Source organism: Schistocerca gregaria, chromosome X, assembly GCF_023897955.1.
Source record: "Schistocerca gregaria isolate iqSchGreg1 chromosome X, iqSchGreg1.2, whole genome shotgun sequence".
In the NCBI taxonomy this organism is placed as follows: Eukaryota; Metazoa; Arthropoda; class Insecta; order Orthoptera; family Acrididae; genus Schistocerca; species Schistocerca gregaria.
Genome location: NC_064931.1, coordinates 554,525,528 through 554,546,473, shown reverse-complemented (window position 1 = coordinate 554,546,473; position 20,946 = coordinate 554,525,528). Strand labels below are relative to the sequence as shown.

At 37.8% G+C, this 20,946-nt stretch overlaps 1 protein-coding gene across 3 annotated transcripts in view; it reads left to right on the top strand.

Annotated features, from left to right (window-relative positions):
• LOC126297437 (katanin p60 ATPase-containing subunit A-like 1) overlaps positions 1 to 20,946 on the top strand; it is a 223,111-nt gene that overhangs the window by 171,517 nt on the left and 30,648 nt on the right. For all 3 annotated transcript variants that reach the window (XM_049988279.1, XM_049988280.1, XM_049988281.1), the window contains 3 exons: positions 5,768 to 5,989; positions 8,711 to 8,853; positions 18,605 to 18,714. In XM_049988279.1, the coding sequence (XP_049844236.1) occupies positions 5,768 to 5,989; positions 8,711 to 8,853; positions 18,605 to 18,714 (475 nt within the window). The remainder of the gene's footprint in view (positions 1 to 5,767; positions 5,990 to 8,710; positions 8,854 to 18,604; positions 18,715 to 20,946) is intronic.

Sequence of the window (20,946 nt, the reverse complement as noted above, 5' to 3'; positions counted from 1 at the left end):
ACAGTGTTCATCTCTGAATTTCATGTATATGCTTTGCCAATGCAGCCTTGCCAGAGCCGTACACATTTTTAATCTCTTGTATATGCTGAATTTTATCTGTAGTATTTCACAGAAATGGGATACGCCATTTCCTGTCTCCATAATTAATTACATAACATAATTAGACTTCCACTACTGCTTCATGTAATCATCATTAAGTAGTGAGACAATGAGTGTTTCTCATCATTATGTGCAATTATGTAGAGACAGCCACAATTCATCTTTAAGAAATAGTATTGAGTGACAGTAAAGCACACAAAAAATGGAGATTTCCACTTGCTGAGCAGTAAGACATATTGTTTCCTCAAACAAACAGGTTATCAGGAAGATAAACATAATTTTGAGGTTGCGTATATACACTCCTGGAAATGGAAAAAAGAACACATTGACACCGGTGTGTCAGACCCACCATACTTGCTCCGGACACTGCGAGAGGGCTGTACAAGCAATGATCACACGCACGGCACAGCGGACACACCAGGAACCGTGGTGTTGGCCGTCGAATGGCGCTAGCTGCGCAGCATTTGTGCACCGCCGCCGTCAGTGTCAGCCAGTTTGCCGTGGCATACGGAGCTCCATCGCGGTCTTTAACACTGGTAGCATGCCGCGACAGTGTGGACGTGAACCGTATGTGCAGTTGACGGACTTTGAGCGAGGGCGTATAGTGAGCATGCGGGAGGCCGGGTGGACGTATCGCCGAATTGCTCAACACATGGGACGTGAGGTCTCCACAGTACTTCGATGTTGTCGCCAGTGGTCGGCGGAAGGTGCACGTGCCCGTCGACCTGGGACCGGACCGCAGCGACGCACGGATGCACGCCAAGACCGTAGGATCCTACGCAGTGCCGTAGGGGACCGCACCGCCACTTCCCAGCAAATTAGGGACACTGTTACTCCTGGGGTATCGGCGAGGACCATTCGCAACCGTCTCCATGAAGCTGGGCTACGGTCCCGCACACCGTTAGGCCGTCTTCCGCTCACGCCCCAACATCGTGCAGCCCGCCTCCAGTGGTGTCGCGACAGGCGTGAATGGAGGGACGAATGGAGACGTGTCGTCTTCAGCGATGAGAGTCGCTTCTGCCTTGGTGCCAATGATGGTCGTATGCGTGTTTGGCGCCGTGCAGGTGAGCGCTACAATCAGGACTGCATACGACCGAGGCACACAGGGCCAACACCCGGCATCATGGTGTGGGGAGCGATCTCCTACACTGGCCGTACACCTCTGGTGATCGTCGAGGGGACACTGAATAGCGCACGGTACATCCAAACCGTCATCGAACCCATCGTTCTACCATTCCTAGACCGGCAAGGGAACTTGCTGTTCCAACAGGACAATGCACGTCTGCATGTATCCCGTGCCACCCAACGTGCTCTAGAAGGTGTAAGTCAACTACCCTGGCCAGCAAGATCTCCGGATCTGTCCCCCATTGAGCATGTTTGGGACTGGATGAAGCGTCGTCTCACGCGGTCTGCACGTCCAGCACGAACGCTGGTCCAACTGAGGCGCCAGGTGGAAATGGCATGGCAAGCTGTTCCACAGGACTACATCCAGCATCTCTACGATCGTGTCCATGGGAGAATAGCAGCCTGCATTGCTGCGAAAGGTGGATATACACTGTACTAGTGCCAACATTGTGCATGCTCTGTTGCCTGTGTCTATGTGCCTGTGGTTCTGTCAGTGTGATCATGTGAAGTATCTGACCCCAGGAATGTGTCAATAAAGTTTCCCCTTCTTGGGACAATGAATTCACGGTGTTCTTATTTCAATTTCCAGGAGTGTATTTCTTTGGATACCGGAACAAAATAAAAACATAATATTTAAATAAATATCAAATTAAATAAATACTAATGTAAAAAGTGAGTTACACACATAAAATTTAGAGGTATTCAGAAAAATATGTCTATAGAACCAATGTTAGGGAGGACTGGAATAGTAATAGACAGAAAAAAGAAGAGTAGTGTGACAGAGGCAGTGGTGTGAAAGCAGAAGGAGCTTAGCAGATTACATAATGTTGTTGAAGTTCAGACAAAGGATAATGTAGGAATATAATGTGTTCTATATGGACATTATCCATTTATGTAGAACATTTTGCGTCTGTGCAGAAGATCTAGCCTTTTGTTGGAAGATACAGATGGTATGGGTACTGAACACATTGGAGTCTGACGGTTTCATAATCTAGTTAATACATGGCTCCTGAGAGAATTTTCTGTACTTGTTACTTTAGGAATCATATCAATTTAAACATAAATTTTTTCTTCAGGAATACATATATGTTAATCACAGGTAAGGCACATAGGAATTTCTAATAGTATTCTAAGCATACTGGTTTTAAAAATCCCTATTTTTTTCTCACATGCAGGATATTCCCATAATTCATAACGAAAAATAGGTTACTGAACTGAAATCATTCATGAGATGCTACTAAATATTCCATTTATGTATAAAACAACAGAAACACCAGGTTGAAATATCATCTGTATAAGAAAAGGATAGATTGCTACTCACCATAAAGATGACATGTTGAGCTGGAGACAGGCACAATGAAAAGACTGTTACACATTTACATTTTGGCCAAAGCCTTCTTTAGAAAAGAAAACTCACACACATTCTTTCACAAAAGCAACCACACTTCACACACACATGACAGCCATCTCTTGCAGCTCGGACTTGTAAATAGTTGCCCCATAATCTCACAAAATAATGTATGGTGCTTCACCTGGGAGAGGGACCTTCTCTCAACAGATAGATAGATCTCATTTCTTCACAGAGTAATAGTAAGTTAGGGAAAACAGACATTTTATGGTACTCACAGTTATGCATGTATTTACTTCAGGCTGATCGGACTGTAAAATATATACTGAAACCCACTTTTTGTCAACTGAATATAATGTTAATGTGATCCATACATCATTCTTGATAACTCATTCAATACTAAATATAGAAACCTGCTGTTGCTTTCTAGGTGACATGTAAAAACATGATATGTCAAATAGCTTAGACCAGTCAGCATAAATTAAATTTTCGTGTTTTTCAATAATATGGCAATAGCAACAGAGAAAAAATTAAACATTTAGTGTGTAATTATTGTTGCACATGACATTCCTCTGAAACTCTTTGGCAGTGACTAAACATTTATCAGTGTTTACAGCAATATGTAGGAAATTTCCTTTACCTGCCAAGCAAGCAGCTTGGGGTATCAGAAAAATCAAAGGACATCGTATCCTATATTAACATATTTGTAACAGCATTGCTGTTTATTTAAACATTATCTATCATCTTACACTGACAGATTCATACATGTTAGGGAAAACTGTCTTCATCACATGAAGAGAATACCACTTATTAGACTTCATCTTGATAGTTATAGGAACACACACACCTGTACTGGAATACACAAAAGAAATAATCACTAAATTAGAAGAGGGAAAAAGTGTTGTTGGGATAAATGTAGATTTGTCAAAAGCCTTAGACACTGTTGACCACAGCATACTTTTGGAAAAGCTTGAAGCTATAGGTATCAGAGGACCAGTAAAAAAAGTGGTTAGAGTCTTATCTGGAAAAGAGGATGCAGGTGGTTGAAATTACAGCACCAAATATTAATCAAAAAATTAAACTAAGATCTGATCCAACGGAGGTCACAGTAGGAGTACTCAAGGAAGTGTGCCTCATTTGCATTAATGATATTCAGGTGTAAGAGAGAAAAGCTTGAATCATGTTAGTTGCTGATGATACTAGTTTAATAGTTAGTCATATGAAGCAAACACTGAATGCAAAAAAAAACTAATTATGTGCAATATGGAAAAATAAGTAAACAGGACTACCTAAATCCCACCATGGAGGGCAAACAACTTGAAAGAGTACAGTGTGCAAAATTCCTGGGTATGCACATTGATGAGAAGATTAACTGGAAGGACCATGTGGTGAGCTTAGCACTAAAATTAAATTCAGCATGTTTTGTGCTTAGAATAATTTCAAGAGTTTGTAGTAATGACTGTACCAGATTAGTATATTTTGGCTGTTTTCAGTCCATTGCATCCTATGGGATAGTATTTTGGGGAAAAACAAATTGTCGTCTAAATGAGATTTCAAATTACAAAAACGTGCTATTTGGATAATGTCCCACAGCCCACCTCAAACACATTGTAGGCCCCTTTTTAAACTATTGAAAATTTTAACAATTCCATCATTATACATTCTGAAATGTCTGTTGGTGATCAAAAGAAATCAGCACAAAATGAAAACCAATACAGACTTCCATAATTACGATACACAGAAATGTAAAGATCTCCACATACAAGCTGTAACAAGGACCTGATGTCAGAAACATATATGTAATCAAGGCATCGAACTTTTTAATGCACTACCAACACATATCAAAGAGCTGGAAAATGAGGATAGATTTAAAACTGTTATAAAGAATCACATGCTTGACAAATGTTATTACAGCATAAGTGAATATCTCTGTGCAACTGTATAACAATATATGTTTAAGTTAATGTGACAAATGAAATTACATCAGTCCATAAGAAATTATGTTATAAAAACACTTATTAGTTGTATATTATATTAAACATAAGATAGATTAATATGAATTCAGGACAGATACCAATTTTGTAAAGATATCATATAGTTGTTAAAATGTACCTTGACAAATCCTATATCACAAATGTGATCATCGGGATCATTGGGATAAATAAATAAATAATAAATAAAATTTTGAAATATGCAATTCTGTACTGTAACTCATCTGCCTTAGTGGCCTTTTACCATTTGTTGAGCATCCATAAGCATGGTTTTTGCCCTTATGCTAATTGCTCTGGTTTGTGAGGTGTGGTTTGCAAATTGTTTATTGTGTGATGGTGGTTTTCGTACCTTATGGTGATGTGATAGGTCTTGTGGTATTGTTCCCCAAATGTTGTGTACAAAAATTGCAAGTGGTCTGGAGGACTATGGTTTGTCTGTCTAAGGTTAAATTCTCAGCCCAGTGATTAAAATCCCGACCAGCTAAATTTTGATAACTGTAGGTTCAGTATTACCTGGAGCCATGTATTCACTGTATATACAGGAAATGGTGGCCAATGGAAGCTACAGTACCTGTATAGCCTCAGGGATGAAGTTGTCCCTGGCATCTGACTTGTGTCACTTGTCAGTCAAACATGTTGCCTTTCTGTGTACAGCTGTTCTGTGTACAGCCAGTGCATGGTCTGACTACATCTGAGTCATGTACCATACTGTAACACTCCATTCAGTGAAACAACAAAAGTTCTATTACTCCAATGTGGCGGCAGTCAGTTTCCCATCAGCATATATATCTGACCTCATACAGATGCAAATATTCTGTTGTAGAAAAACTGGCTCTGTAAACCTGTGCTATTAAGAAACTTGTTTTACTTACTTGTTTTAATTGAGTCATATTTTTAGTTACTTAACTGAGTAGGACATACAGTGAGAAAGTTGGCGTAACTAAATTAATTTTAAAGCCAAAAAAAGTCACAACGAGAATGTTACAAATTATCTTTCCAAGAAACTGAAAGGACATGGCTCAGTCAAGTGAAATTATTTCTATTTCCAGAACATACATTGCCGTTAAATCTAGTTTACTATTAATTTGCAAACTCAGTTCTTTCTGAAAATAGAGAACTTCCAAAATGAATGTTCTACATAATCATCAATTACTGGGTGGCATATTGACATTCACATAGTCTGAAAAAGCACTCTGTGTTTCAGGAAGCCATGGTACTCCCAATGCTGATGCCTGATTTCTTCTGTGGAATAAGAAGACCATGGAAAGGCATTCTTATGGTGGGACCTCCAGGAACAGGAAAGACTATGTTGGCTAAGGCAGTGGCAACTGAGTGTGGTTCAACATTCTTCAATATTTCTTCAGCAACACTTACCTCAAAATACCGTGGAGACTCAGAAAAGCTTGTGCGACTATTATTTGAAATGGTACACTTACACAATAATGGAAATTCACTAAGTTTTCACTAACTGCATAAAATCACTTTTAATCAGTCAAAGTAGCAATCTGGTTTTAGAAGTGAATATAGCACAATCAACCATTTATAAGTCATGAAAGTAGTTGCACTTTGCCTAGGATTCATAGATTTTGAGAAAGCTTTAAATTTAAATTCAGTAAATTCTCTTCTGACAGTCCTTGACAGACAATACATTGGTTCAACCTATGTTGTTATGCTGATGAATGTGTAAACCACTGCAATGACTATCATTAGATTTAACCAGGATAATGGGAATTTTAAAATTGAGAAAAGAAGCATGTACAGAGTTTTGTATCACCAATGCTATTCACAGCAGCCCTAGGTGATGTTTTCAGGTACATATGCAGAAAAATATTTGTTAATGGAATGTAACTGAACAATCTTCATTTTGCTGATGACATTGTATTGTTTGCCTGCAAATGATTTGTAATCAGTACACAGGACAGAAATTGTACAAATTAACAATGAAGTTATAGAAACAGTTGAAAAGTTGTATTTCAGACATTTGAAGATAATGGCAGTGTATGCAGCAAAAGAAAGAAAATATAGGAACAAAAGTGGCCTGGGTTGCTTTGGTACACTAAATTTCGAAAGTAAGCGTGTGACATGCATGAAAAGTAAAGCTTGCAGTTTGTGTATTTATCAGTTATGTTTATGTTAGTGAGATAAGGCAGAATCAGTACAAAACTTGAGCGTTTTTCAGAGAGCAATAGAAATGTGCATATCATAGACCATAATGGTCTAAATAAAGTAACTTTCCTTTTTTCCAGTTCATGGATAATAATTTATTTTTTAGAAGTAAGCAGATTTTTGAAACGTAGTGCCCTCTTTTGTATATGGGTAAATGCTCAGTTGCAGTTGTCGTAATTATATAAAGAACAAATTAGTTCTATCACTGTCATAAAAGTAGACTGCCATTAACACTACATATATTTACATTTGACATTATAATGAAGAATCCTGTCTTCAACACATGTAGTAAGGAAGACAGCACTGTTAGTGTTACAGAGCCTGAGGAGATTATAGAGCATATTTCTACAAACAAACCATGCAGCACAGTATGTCTTTTTGGAGCTGGTTTGGTATAATTTGCTATTAATCTCAAGAACAGGACAGTTGAGTTAAAAAAACTGAAACTGTGCAGATTCTAATAGTACATTTTAATACTCTCTACTCCATTTGCATTCAAGCTGGAACAATCTAGATCACAGTGCTGCAAAACTAAATTATTACTCTGTAGTATAACATTTATTGCAGAGAAATATTTCTGACAGGTTAAAATTATGTGACTTGTGTGGAAGGCAGGCAAAGATCTATTCTCAGGTCTCAGTCTGACATAGCTTCAACCCACTGGGAATTTTTATTGTTGCTTAAAGTTTACTTCAGGTTTAATGTTTCATTCTGAGAACAACCTCAAGGCATTTACATTGTACACTATTTTGTTTTTAATAGCATTTCATTAATTTCTTCAGAATTGATATGCTTGTTGCTACACTGTGACTTTTTTATGTCCTCTGAGCTGATTCTTTCAGTGCATCATCCTTCTCACACATCATTTTACAGGTTTCAGTGCATTTTCCTCCCTTGCCTTCTCTTTGCTAAAATCCTTGGAATTTGTAAAATAAGTTGATACTCTTTTTTCTCAGTTCATCTAATATTAGTGTGAATATACATAATTTTTTCAAACGGTGCAACTGAAAACAGTCTATGGCAATGGAAATTCTAAACTGAAATGGAAAATTGACACTTACGAGGTTCCATCAGAAAAACACAAGAACAGCAGATGATAAAGATAGAGTAGCCTTTGGAATCAGATGTTCCTTTATTGACTAAAATAGAAGAAAGGGCTGAAAGAAAAGGGTCAATTTAAGAGATATGCGATATGCAGGAGACCCAACCAGGTTCCCAAGTCAAAAAAGTCATATTGTGACAGGATAAGAAATAAATAAATAATGGAACCAATGGATAAGATTTAAGTCAAAAGTGGTAGAGAGGGTAGCCAACAACTTTTAAAAAAAAGGTCGAGCATAGTGTGAAACTAGAAACATAGATAATCAATTATGGCAAATCCAGATTGAATATTAAGAAACTAAAGAGGGTATTAATTGTACACCTAGACTCTGATACCCATAGCTAGGAAAATCCTCAGTGCTACTGTCCTGTCAGACTGGATACAAATATCAAAAATATTAATTATTTAAAAATAGTTGAGAGTAACTTTGACTCAAGCATCTCAACATCATAATGCCCCATTAAAGTGTCTCTGAAAAGCAGTGTTTCAGCAGATCCACTGCATATGCTGTGGCGTGTACTTTGTAACAAATAATTCAGTTCATATGATCACATAAAGCTAATTTGTTGCCTATATGTTTCAATATTGGTAGAACAAGTTTATCTAAAATATATGCCAATCAACTCATTTCTTATAATATACTGTATATTCTAGGCTAACAGCTCACACTGTTACATTACAAATACACAATGTACATTTCAAAATATAATGTTCATGTAGAAAAAAGGTGATATGATTGGAATAGTGATTGAATACTTATATTAATTTTTCAAAGTGGTTTTGTTTTCTGGGTCTTACTCATACCAGTTTTTCAACTTGCACATTTTAATTTGTTGCAATGCATAAGATATTTCCTTAATAATATACATTATATTTCAGGCTCACTTTTATGCCCCAAGCACTATTTTTATTGATGAAATAGATTCACTGTGTTCGCAACGTGGTACAGATTCAGAACATGAAGCTTCCCGAAGATTTAAGGCAGAACTGTTGATTCAAATGGATGGTCTTAATTCTAACAGGTATGAACATCATATTTATTTTAAATGGTAAAGAAACATCCATTAATTAAGTTATATGGACAAGTGTTGCCTGTGTGAATGAGTATATAAGTTGGTTGACACTGCAATTAGTGTTTGAGTAGAGTCTGAGAAAAAAAAAGGTTAGGGTACAGGCACACTGGAAGATTAATGAAACAGAGATTGCAAAACATATGTAGTCCATAAGCCATTGTTGTGAATTCCAAATGAACTGACAGTGTGAACATTTTGCACATAAAATACAATAAAAAGTTTTGAAACATGCACGCACACACACACACACACACACACACACACACACAAACAGAGAGAGAGAGAGAGAGAGAGAGAGAGAGAGAGAGAGAGAGAGAGAAAATGTAACTGTTTATTATTGTGTCACAGATTATCATTCCTCAGCATACTTTTTTGGCACTAAGATTCCTGTCCTCATCTGAGACCTTTTTTAACTGATAAACTCTCAGATGACATGATTGAGGGTGCCTATTTCTTGATACTTTCAAGTTTCCCAGGTAGTGTATTGGATTTTTGGGTGTCCCAGCTGTTATGAACTCTTGGTCACTACAACTGCTACTCTATAAATTAATGAATGTCTGACAAGATTTTTTTTAAACAAAAAGTGCTTCATTCTGTCACAGAAAAGGCCAAACTATTCCACTGGTGTTTAAAACTCAAAATAAGAACAAGTGTGAAAACACTCTGAAAAATAACAGACTGTGCACTGCACGTGTCCACTATTTTTTAGTTAGTTAGGTGAGTTTCCTAGTGAGTGTAACCACAGAAAACAAATTCTTTCAGGAAATCAGCAGATTTTATCCCAGGTTTTCCTTTTGTAATAATAGAAACGTCTTCCTTGGGTGTTAATTGATTCAGTTCTTAATGGACACTTGCAATACTTGTAGCATAACAAATCCAAAAATTTAACACAAATCATCAAGCTTCATTTAAAGTTATAAGTTTACTCTTCTGTGAAACATTCCATGAGTCACAATATGCTCATCTGTGAATGTTGTTCTCAGGCCTGCAATGAGTTACTTACTGTTTGTAAACAGCTGGAAACACACCTGACAACTGTTAGATGACTTGAGCTGCACCAAACAGGTGTACTTAGAGGGCTACAGAGAAATGTGTACCAGAGATACCAATGGTACCTCGAATACAATCCTCCCCTTTTTCCTCTACAGCAAGTACAGGATCTATGACTACTCACCACTGTGGATGTGTGGTAGGTCTCAGGACTCTGTACAGAGGAGACAGGGACCAGAGAGAACTCAGGATTTTACAGCCACCCACCCCACCCACAACCAATGAATTCAAGGTGCTGTCTTTCACTGAAACTGAAACTGAGCCAGTAAGACTCACTTCACTTACTTGGGAATGTGCTGTGTCCACATTAAGGGGAGAAAATTTAAAAGAGTGTGGGGTCTATTAAGCACTGACACTTATAACATACAGGACTACTTGTACCCTTAGGAAAATTGCAGCAAGGTATGGGAAGGATCACCACACGCACTCCACATGTATGCCCATTCAACATTCTGAGGAGGCTGTTCCAACACCCATTGAGGGAACAGATAACTGTGTATTGTGGGGCATATTTGAACAAACAGTGCCTGTCAGACAAGCTTCAAAATCATACTTGAATCCTTGCATGACTGGAAGGAAGGGCTGAAAAGAACAGCCATTTTCACAAACATACATTCTGCAGCATTTCCCCTGGTTCTCAGTTGAGAAGGTGGCTTGAACCACTTTGGCTTTGGAGGCTCTGTGACAAGTTAGGCTATAACTCCTTAGAATTGCACCACAGAGTAGAGAAATCTAGGGTCTGTCTAGATGTGTCAGGTGTGCACTACACATCAGAAGCTGTTAGCAAGACTGTTGATGGTTTGTGGGTTGCACAAAAGATTTTTTTTATATTACATGACTCTTCATGCAGTCTGGGTAATGATAGCTGTAAAAGCATCAGTGTAAGGTCAAAATTAATGGGCTCCCATTGCCCCCTTCCCCCTATCTACTCAAAAAAGTATAAAAGTCCTAGTTATCAGCATCAATTGCTGAAGCACTTGCAACGGCACCAGGGTTAATAGCACTCCTAAAAAGCAGAAATGCTGAACTCCATTTTTTTTTAATGGAAGTCACAGGAGTAGTACCCCAATTTAATGCTTGCACCACTGCCAAGATTTGGGATATAGATATTAGGGTCACTACTATTGAGAAGAAATTTAGACCGCTAGGACTGAATGAAGTTTCATGACCTGATAGAATTCCTATTGGATTCTATACAGAATTTTTGGCAAAGTTAGTGCCCCTCATAAAACTATTATATACCATAGATCCCTCAAACAAAAAAACTGTGTCCAGTAGTTGGCAGAAAGCACAGGCAACCCATAGGTAGGTTTCTTGGAATGCTTGCTGTTCATGTTGCATATTAATAACCTATCAGACAATACTCATAATAACCTCAAACACCAACCGTTGTGGCTGAGCAGTTGTAGGCACTTCAGTCTAGAACCGCGCGGCTGCTACAGTCACAGGTTCGAATCCTGCCACGGGCATGGATGTGTGATGTCCTTAGGTTAGTCAGGTTTAAGTTCAAATGGTTCAAATGGCTCTGAGCACTATGGGACTTAACATCTGAGCTCATCAGTCCCCTAGAACTTAGAACTACTTAAACCTAACTAACCTAAGGACATCACACACATCCATGCCCGAGGCAGGATTCGAACCTGCAACCATAGCAGTCGCGCGGTTCCGGACTGAAGCACCTAGAACCACTCAGCCACTGCAGCCGGCTAGGTTTAAGTAGTTCTAACTCTATAGGACTGATGACCTCAGATGTTAAGTCCCATAGTGCTCAGAGCCATTTTTTAAACTCAAACTTTTCACAGATGATGCATTTTTGTGTAATGAAGAACTGCCTGAAAAAAAAATTGCACAGTTGTTGAGATAAATCTTAATATGATTTAAAAGTGGTGTAAGGATTCACATCTTGCTTTAAATTTTCAGAAATATGAAACTGTGCATTTCTCAAAATGAAGAAATTCATATCCATCAACTTTAATAACAATCAGTCACAACTAGAATCAGTCAACTTGTACAAATACAAGGTTGTAACAATTTGTAGTTATATTACATGGAGAAATTGCCTAAGCATAGTTGTATATAAAGTGAGTCGCAGACTTTGCCTCATTGATAGTATACTAAGAATATATAATCTGTTTACAAAGGAGGTTGCTGACAATACACTCAAGCTATGCAGCAGTTCTATAATGCTCTTCCATGGGTCTAATAAATCTGTGACAATCTGTGCTGTCCTTGGTGTAAGGACAGTATGAATGGTCACAGATTTGTCAGATCCACAGAAGAATTGTTAATGGTACAATGTTAATGATGTCTTAAAGAAGCAACACTGTTTATCTTTGATTTGTGTTATCTATCATTTTGAAATGCTTCGGCACTTGCTGTTTATTCTGTGTTTGTATTGTAGTCTGCCATTAGTTGTAAGCTGTTACACATTACTGTAAACTCTGCACAAACAGGTTTATTTTCATGATTCATTTACTGTTCCTGATCACAGGTTATGGTTCTAGGTGCATAAGCCTCTTTTTCAGTGTAGTGTCCGAGAGATATTTCCTGGTGTCATGCGTAACAGCAAAACTTTTGATGTCACCAGCATAGTGTTGGTGTGGCACAATGGAACAATCTACACATCAGTTTCATTTAATGTTGTCTGCAGGGGACAATTAGGTGGTCTAGAAATTCCAAATGGAAGTGATATTAAGAGGAAAAGACCTTTTATATACTGCCAATAGCATTGTTACTAAGTCACCACAGGAGATAGAAGCTGAAGTAAAAACATGGCTGGAAAAGGACACAAAACCACAGGAGCTTATTGTGACATGGATGGAGGTAGCACCACTCACTCATCAGCTGGCATGTGGACAAAACTGAGACTGTGTATGAAAAAGAGTCCACAGTATTTACCTACTTCAGCAAAAGTGTTTCTTGCTCCAGTTTGATGATGACGCAGTGGTTACCATTGTGTCAAAAATACAAAAAAATTAACACAATATTGAAGCAAGTGGGAGAACCACTTTCAGATAAAATGATCATAACAAAAGTGGTAATGTCATTGTCAGGGTGATACAAACATTTCTGTTCAACATTGGGGACCATATCCTTTGAGAAGGAAATGCTTAATGACTTAATTTCAAGATTGCTCATTGAGAAAGAGAGAAATAATCAGTGTGATCAGCCAAAGGTAGCTTTGGTCAGTGTAAGCAGGCAACAAAAAATTACCTTTTATGCTTGTGGTAAAACGAGCTGCTATGCAAAGCACAGTAAAAGTAAAGCTAATAGAGAAATAAGAAGTTGCAATTATTGTAAGAAAAGAGGTCATTTGAAGTCAGATTGCAGGCTGTTGAAATCCAAGGAAGGCAAAAAGGCTCAGAATGTAAATGCCTTTATGTGTATGAATCAAGGAGTTGACCTAGAAAATTATTGGATGAGGTGCTAGCGAGCATAAGTGCAACAAACTGAGAACTATTTACAAAACTGGACAGTGTGCAAAGCTCAACGAAAGTTACTGTGGGTGATGGTAAACTTCTTTATGTGATTGAGCATGGTACTATATGGGTCAGAGTTAAATTTATCAAAACGGTACTTAGTGGAATGCTTTTTGTTCCTGAACTGAAATTAAATCTGTTTTCTGTAAGAACTGTGTTGCACAAAGGTATGTGTTTAGTTTCAAACAAGAAACAATACGAATTCTTGAAGGGTAAAGGTGAAGTTTGTACATTATTCAAACATGTCAACAAAATGTATCGTACGTTGTTTTCACTAAACGGAGCACAGTCACAACTGTCAATGGTTTCTTTTATGCATGTGGATGAAACACACACTGTGGTTGACAGTAATAAAATGTCAATTTGTCTATATATATTGAAAACTTGAGTGTCTTGCATAAATAATTGTACCATCAGAGCATTACACAAGTGAAAGAGTTTTTATCATATAAAAGAGTGAGCTTCATTGAAAACAATTGTGAAGAATGTTTAGCATGTAAACAACATCACTTGCTTTCCCTATCAGTTCCTCTGGAGCTAATGCCTCACTTGAACTGATTTGTGCAGATGTCTGTGGACCCATGGAGATGCATTAGCTTGGAGGAGCTGGTTCAAATGGCTCTGAGTACTATTCAACTTAACATCTGAGGGCAACAGTCCCCTAGAACTTAGAACTATTTAAACCTAACTAACCTAAGGACATCACACACATCCATGCCCGAGGCAGGATTATAGCTGCGACCGTAGAAGTCACTTGGTTCCGGACTGAAGCACCTAGAACCGCTCGGCCACTGAAGCCGGCTGCTTGGAGGAGCAAGATATTTTTTGCATTTGAAGGATGACAACTGTGGTTAACACAAAGTATTTTTTATGAAACAGGAGAATGAAGTTAAATGTTTGATTAGGAATTTTATGCAAACACTAAGAGAGAAAAAGGGTCAGAAAATTAAAGTTCTAAGGGGTCATAATGGATCGGAGTTTATGAATACTGACTTATGTACATTTTTGAGTGAAAATGGCATAACCCATCAAAGATGTGTTGTGTACACTCCACAGCAAAATGGAAGAGCTAAAAGGGAACTGCACACCTTGGTTAAAGCTGCTCATTCAATGATTTCAGGAATGCCCAAACATTCCTGGGCTGAAGCAGTTAACATGGTGGCTTATTTATTAAATCGAGCTGGTCCAAGCCCCATAGAAACTAAAACTCCTTTTGAAGCTTTTTATGGCAGAGAATTGCCCTTAGCAGATTTGAAAATATTTGTGACTCATATGTCTGTCCCCATACCCAAGGAAAAGTGACTGAAACTACACCCCAAAAACAAGATAGATTTATTTTTGGGTTATGATAATGATGTGAAGGGCTACAGAATATTTATACCTCCCACAACTAGAACCGAGATGCAGCAAGACATTATTTTTTGCTGCCAGCAGTATCCAAAAGGGAGAAGAAAGCTGATGTTCATGTAAAATAGTTGGATACTATTCATTGTGATGAAAAGGACATACATGAAGCTTCAGATTTAGAGGAACAGAAAGAAGAAATGAGGACTGATGTTGTGGAAGAAAATAAAAGTCATCCTAGAGCAGAACAAGAAATCAGTGAAGACAGTGAAAACAGAAAATTTTTAGAGGATGCAGAGGACAAGAACACATACAATCTTAGATCCAGGAGGAAAATTCAACACCCAAATTAATTGGAGGATTATGAGTCAGACCTGTTGACAGCAGTGATTGGCAAAGACCCCAGCACCTATGCTGAAGCAATGTCTTGTAGTGAAGCTAAAAATTGGAAAATGTAAAGCAAGAGAACTGCAAGCCCTAGAAGAAAACATCACATGAGATTATGTATGTAAGCCAAATGATTGTGATGTTATTGACACAAAGTGGGTTTTTAGGCAAAAAAGGGATGAAAAAGGTAATGTTGTTTCTTAGAAACCTTTTCTTGTAGCAAAAGGTTTCCAACAAAGCTTGTCTTGTGACTCTTCAAGCTTTCCTGGCGTATGTGTTGTAAATAATCTTAGACTATTTGCAAAGCTCGTCTTATTTGGAGGTATACAGTGCGGTAGCAAAACTGGTTTCATTGAAATTTTTTCTGGTTAATTGTAATGAGAATAACTTTCCCATCTATCAGCTGGATGTTTGTAGTGCATTCCTCTATGAGGAGATAGTTGGAGACTACTGGTTATTGCAGTAAAATTAATGGTAAAGTTTGTAAACATACAAAGTCTCTGTATAGTTTAAAGAACTCACAAATAACTGTGCATGATGTTACATTTTATTCTGTCATGCTAAAAAAGTACTTTAAGTAAATACTTATTCTTAATTTTACTTTATTTTCAACATGATTATTTTAAATCATTTTGTGGTACTGAAAATTACAAAATATCTGTAATTATTCTGTATACTTACAATTAGAAAATAGCTTTAAACTGATGAGTCACCTATGTCCCAATCATCTGATTGTATATGACATGTTATGAGAAAATAAAGTTTCTATTCTATTCTACCAAGCAAGTAAAAGTTTAATTCAGCCATAAAAACAGGTAGCCTATTTATGGGGATTATGATAGTCAAATTGAAAGAATGCATTACAAATTTAGAAAAAAATGTGGGCTTTATGAGACATAAGATTTCGCATTTAATAAATGAAAATTCTGAGCTGCAGAACATCTCCCCAACTTGGTGTTAAGCGCCAACAATCAGTCGAACTGCTCGACAAACAAAAGTAAACTGTCAGCAAATACGTGTTGCATGTGCAAAAAAAATCAACATATTTAGTGACTATAATATCAAAAATTATGGAAAAGGGACATGTAGAATCAGAGAAATTCGAGAGAACAGAAGCTTCATCTTACGAACAAAATGCGATGTTAAGATGAAGAGTTTCAGGCCTTTGCTACTGTGGAAATCATTCCTTTAAAGGAATTGTGAGCATCAAATATAAAACTGCTTCATTTTTCTTGTGCAAATGTGAATTCGAAACGGAAGATATGGTTGTGCATGGAAGATGAGCTAGGACTACATTTTAATAACAAAGATTGTACTTACATTTTTTATCAGTATGCTCATTGATGAAGTTAAAGGTTTAAGAAGTAAATTCGACGAACTCCATCGACAGAGGGCGCTAAATTATGCAAAAACCAGTTACCTGCAAAGAAAACCTTTACAAGAACTGAACAATATATTATGACTAAAAAAACATTTAAAGCTGTGAAAAGAATTGCGAACGATTCTTCCTTTATTATTACAATAAGCGACAGGTTTCTAGCGCTTCTAAAAGGATAAAATCATTAACAACAAAGTACCTGTACTCAAAATACGGTATTAATTTTACAGCTGAAGCAAACAAAATAAATACCGTAACAAGAAATATTCACAAAACAGAAACAGCAATGGCATAATCAGCAGTCACAGTTGGAGTCAGTCAATTCATCCTGTTATGTGGGTGTAATAATGTGTTGTAATAATGTAACTGGCCATAAAACTTATAGGCCTAGGTAAAATGCTGTCAGTTTACAAAGGTGACTTCGAAAACACTTGTGTGTTCCACATCAGAATATTTGTTGAAGTTTGTGGAAACCATACCAAACAGGACTAATGGGGGATATTGAATTTATACAAATGGTCACGTGTTTGTTTGACTTGAAGGAGACCATCGAAAATACTGAAAAACTTGAATTGGCAGATGTTTCAAAATAGACACCAAGTATCCTGTGAAAGCCTATTGACAAAGTTTCAAGAAGTATTATTATATATGGAATCTAGGAATATACTACAGATTCCTAAAAAATTCACTCACATACCAACTGCAAGTACAAAATTAGTTTAATTGCGATGTACACAAAGTCATTCTTCCCACACTGCATATGCAAATTAACTGGGAAGAAACTGTAGTTTGTGATACTGTGAGAAGTACCCTCTGTCATGCATGTCACAGTAGTTGACAGAGTGTGTGTGTAGACATATATTTTTTGGACAATTTCACTTATACCATAGAAGAGTTGAATAGACAATATTTATCAGAATTTTGAGACACATCTGGTTACTGTGGTTATGCAAGCCTATCCAGTTATGTCTCCAAGAGTGACCCAAAGCTTCAGTATGATTGACATTCCCCTTGTGTTTCTTCTGAACATTACAACAATAGATTCTACCAAGGCATACGTGGTAGAAGCATCACAGGGGTAATGGACATTGTGTCTATACCACCAACCAAAGGCCGTTAACATCCATGGAAACATTCAAAACTATGAAACAGATTCATTAATAAAGTTACTACTGTATTATTATTTATGGGTCTAATTTAAATCCAGGTTCAAGTACTAATCTGTTACAATTTTTCTGTTGTCACAATAGAAAAATGATTTTGCAGGAACTGAGTTAATTAACTGATTTCATTTTTTTAACTTCAATGTTTCTATGGAAACAGTTTATGTATTAATAAATATAGGTTAAAACCAATAAGTAAACAGTGTGCATGTTTTGTGAAATAAAAGATAATTGTAGGAGAATGCTTGTAAAAAAAATAGTTCTTTTTCTGTCTTTCATTATACCAGACAGTAATCACTGATTGTGTTTATACAATTATTGATTTCAAGTGTGATCTACAGCCATCTCTAAATCAGTATTGGAGCATAAGAAGCTTTGTTACACAGTGATGCAAATGTAGCATACTTTGCTACATGTAATTCTCTTTGACCATGTGATCAAAGTAACAAGAAGAACTGTCACTACTACATGTGCACTGTAACCTTTTACACTGTGCTAGGAGTAATGGAGAGGATTGTACCTACGCCCCTGCTTCCTGCATCCCCCATGTAAAATGCCAAGTTACATTGCACATATATTAAATAAAGCCTCCAAGCTCACAAAAAGGTCACTTTTACGTTGCATATAATTCTTCCAATGATAACAAATATAAATCTTCTGATCAGGGTACAGCTGAAGATCACATATGAATACATAACTATCTTTAAATTAGGTCTGAAAGCCATAGTATAGTAAATATCATATCTGACCATTTGTCTTTTCATGTGTGTGCACATGCACGAAGTCTATGAGCATTTCTTAGGGTGTGTGTGTGTGTGTGTGTGTGTGTGTGTGTGTGTGTGTGTGTGTAATTCCTCCATCATACAGAAATAACAAAAGTGCTTTCAAAAATTTTTCAGTTCAGATAACAAGGTGATAATGGTACTAGCAGCAACCAACCATCCATGGAACATTGATGAGGCATTTCGCCGAAGATTTGAGAAAAGGATATATGTTCCTCTTCCAAATGGTAAATCTGCATTCATAACTCATCATAATAATGATATTCATGCAGCTGTGTATTTGATTCACAGGGATGTACTTAAACCCAAATCATTGAGCTATGACACACAGTATTGTTACACATACTCTAGCATCACTTGATAGAAAAATATTAACTTTCTGCTTATTATATTCCTAAAATCAATACAAATATACACTCAGAGCTACATACAGGGTGTTTCAAAAATGACCGGTATATTTGAAACGGCAATAAAAACTAAACGAGCAGCGATAGAAATACACCGTTTGTTGCAATATGCTTGGGACAACAGTACATTTTCAGGCGGACAAACTTTTGAATTTACAGTAGTTACAATTTTCAACAACAGATGGCGCTGCAAGAGATGTGAAAGATATAGAAGACAACGCAGTCTGTGGGTGCGCCATTCTGTACGTCGTCTTTCTGCTGTAAGTGTGTGTTGTTCACAACGTCAAAGTGTGCTGTGGACAACATGATTTATTCCTTAGAACAGAGGATTTTTCTAGTGTTGGAATTCCACCACCTAGAACACAGTGTTGTTGCAACAAGACGAAGTTTTCAGCGGAGGTTTAATGTAACCAAAGGACCGAAAAGCGATACAATAAAGGATCTGTTTGAAAAATTTCAACGGACTGGGAATGTGACGGATGAACGTGCTGGAAAGGTAGGGTGACCGCGTACGGCAACCACAGAAGGCAATGCACAGCTAGTGCAGCAGGTGATCCAACAGCGGCCTCGGGTTTCCGTTCGCCATGTTGCAGCTGCGGTCCAAATGACGCCAAAGTCCACGTATCGTCTTATGCGCCAAAGTTTACACCTCTATCCATACAAAATTCAAACGCGGCAACCCCTCAGTGCCGCTACCATTGCTGCAGGAGAGACATTCGTTAACAATATAGTGCACAGGATTGATGACGGCGATATGCACGTGGGCAGCATTTGGTTTACTGACGAAGCTTGTTTTTACCTGGACGGCTTCGTCAATAAACAGAACTGGCGCATATGGGGAACCGAAAAGCCCCTTGTTGCAGTCCCATCATCCCTGCATCTTCAAGAAGTACTGGTCTGGGCCGCAATTTCTTCCAAAGGAATCATTGGCCCATTTTTCAGATCCGAAACGATTACTGCATCACGCTATCTGGACATTCTTTGTGAATTTGTGGCGGTACAAACTGCCTTAGACAACACTGCGAACACCTTGTGGTTTATGCAAGATGGTGCCCGGCCACATCGCACGGCAGACGTCTTTAATTTCCTGAATGAATATTTCGATGATCGTGTGATTACTTTGGGCTATCCGAAACATACAGGAGGCGGCGTGGATTGGCCTCCCTATTCGCCAGACATGAACCCCAGTGACTTTATCTGTGGGGACACTTGAAAGACCAGGTGTACCGCCAGAATTCAGAAACAATTGAACAGCTGAAGCAGTACATCTCATCTGCATGTGAAGCCATTCCGCCAGACACGTTGTCAAAGGTTTCGGGTAATTTCATTCAGAGACTACGCTATATTATTGCTACGCATGGTGGATATGTGGAAAATATCGTACTATAGAGTTTCTCAGACCGCAGCGCCATCTGTTGTTGACAATTGTAACTACTTTAATTTCGAAAGTTTGTCTTCCTGAAAATGTACTGTTGTCCCAAGCATATTGCAACAAACGGTGTATTTCTATCGCTGCTCGTTTAGTTTGTATTGCCGTTTCAGATATACCGGTCATTTATGAAACACCCTGTATAATGTACAACTGTGCATGTATATGCAATATCAATAACTGAAAATCCAGGAAGAGAGATAGTATGTATGTAGGATAGAACACTGCGCACCAAATAGAAGCAATGCTGAACAGCAGGTAGTTGCTTATAAAAGACAAAAATGCTTTATTTTTGGAGAATGTCCTTTATTAGGACTAACAAATGCACATGCTCAACTCAGCATGCAATGCTGTTTCTCTAAATGAGGTCAACGATGATGTCAAATGGAATAAGTGGTGGGGGAACAGAGATAGATATGGAGTGAGGAGATGGATGAATGGTACTGTAGGTGGGGTGGGGGGTATGAAGGATAGTGCTGGGGTAGAACGTGTAACTGTTTTGCAGGTTAAACTTACAGATAGGTGTGCCAGGATAAAAACAGAGAGGAAAATGGGAGAGTACTGGGATAACAATACAAAGTAGGAGATACATAAAGGAGATATGGAAGGAGATACATAAAGGA